This window comes from Mandrillus leucophaeus, unplaced genomic scaffold (assembly GCF_000951045.1).
Source record: "Mandrillus leucophaeus isolate KB7577 unplaced genomic scaffold, Mleu.le_1.0 Scaffold249, whole genome shotgun sequence".
Classification (NCBI taxonomy): Eukaryota; Metazoa; Chordata; class Mammalia; order Primates; family Cercopithecidae; genus Mandrillus; species Mandrillus leucophaeus.
Genome location: NW_012102576.1, coordinates 980,420 through 981,493, shown reverse-complemented (window position 1 = coordinate 981,493; position 1,074 = coordinate 980,420). Strand labels below are relative to the sequence as shown.

The 1,074-nt window shown below is 38.4% G+C and overlaps 1 protein-coding gene across 1 annotated transcript in view; it reads left to right on the top strand.

Moving 5' to 3' along the window:
- The first annotated feature begins 439 nt into the window (after positions 1–439).
- KLRB1 (killer cell lectin-like receptor subfamily B, member 1) overlaps positions 440–1,074 on the top strand; it is a 12,635-nt gene continuing 12,000 nt past the window's right edge. The window contains exon 1 of the mRNA XM_011983313.1: positions 440–601. Coding sequence (XP_011838703.1) covers positions 517–601 — 85 coding nt within the window. The 5' untranslated portion in view covers positions 440–516. The remainder of the gene's footprint in view (positions 602–1,074) is intronic.

Sequence of the window (1,074 nt, the reverse complement as noted above, 5' to 3'; positions counted from 1 at the left end):
CCATTTCTCACATTTCACCACTTTCTTTGGAGCACAGATATTTCAGGAAGATTTTAGAGTCTTTGAATAGCATTATGGACTTTTTTACATTAATTTTTACTTTTACAAAATTGTGCTAAATATTATTTCTGTTAATTACTGAGTTTTGTGGGGACCCCTTAAATTGGAACCCCAGGCTATGCCTCATCTGCTTCACTCTGGTACTGGCCCTGAGAGAGCAACAGAAAAAGAATAGTTACAAAAACAAGAACAAACGAGCCTCCCAGAATTTTGTCAAACAACAGGCCAGTTAATTAAGGAAAGTAGATATTACATAGCTAGGCATAATGAACATGCAGTAAGTGGATTGTCTCAGTAATTTGCAGAGAAAACCACCACCAAGAAGTGTAGGTGGGTGGGGACAAAAGAGAGACAACAAAGTACTGCAGGCAGAACGCTTCCTTTTGCTGATTTTACCTCACAGAATTGAGAGTTTTTTCTTATATGCAAGTTTAATGCCACCTTCCTCTGTCTGCAATGGACCAACAAATGATGTATGCTGAGTTAACCTTACCCAAGGACTCAGGCCCAGAAAGTTCTTCACCTTCATCTCTTCCTCGGGGTAAGTGGCTTTAATTTTCCTTTCGGCATTTGTATATCTTCCAGAATTAGATCTTCCTGTTATATTTATGGCTTTAAATCATTGCTTTAAAGATGAGCAGTGGTTTTATATTAATGTTTAATGGGTGTTGCATGGCTTGCCTGTAGATAATCACAACTTTGGACAAAAATTTTAAACCTCATACATTTCTTTTTCTCAATCCAGTTAGCATGAAAAGCAAACATCACCTGTCTTACTGAGCCTTGGTTAAAAGACTCTGAAGAAACAACACTTTAGGCTACACTGGGCACACTGCCTACGGGTTACCCCTGCTCCACAAGGAAGGAAAGAAAGAATAAATGAAAGAAAGAAAGAAAGAAAGAAAGAAAGAAAGAAAGAAAGAAAGAAAGAAAGAAAGAAAGAAAGAAAGAAAGAAAGAAAGAGAGGGAGGGAGGGAGGGAGGGAGGGAGGAAGTAAGACAGAGAGAAAGTGAG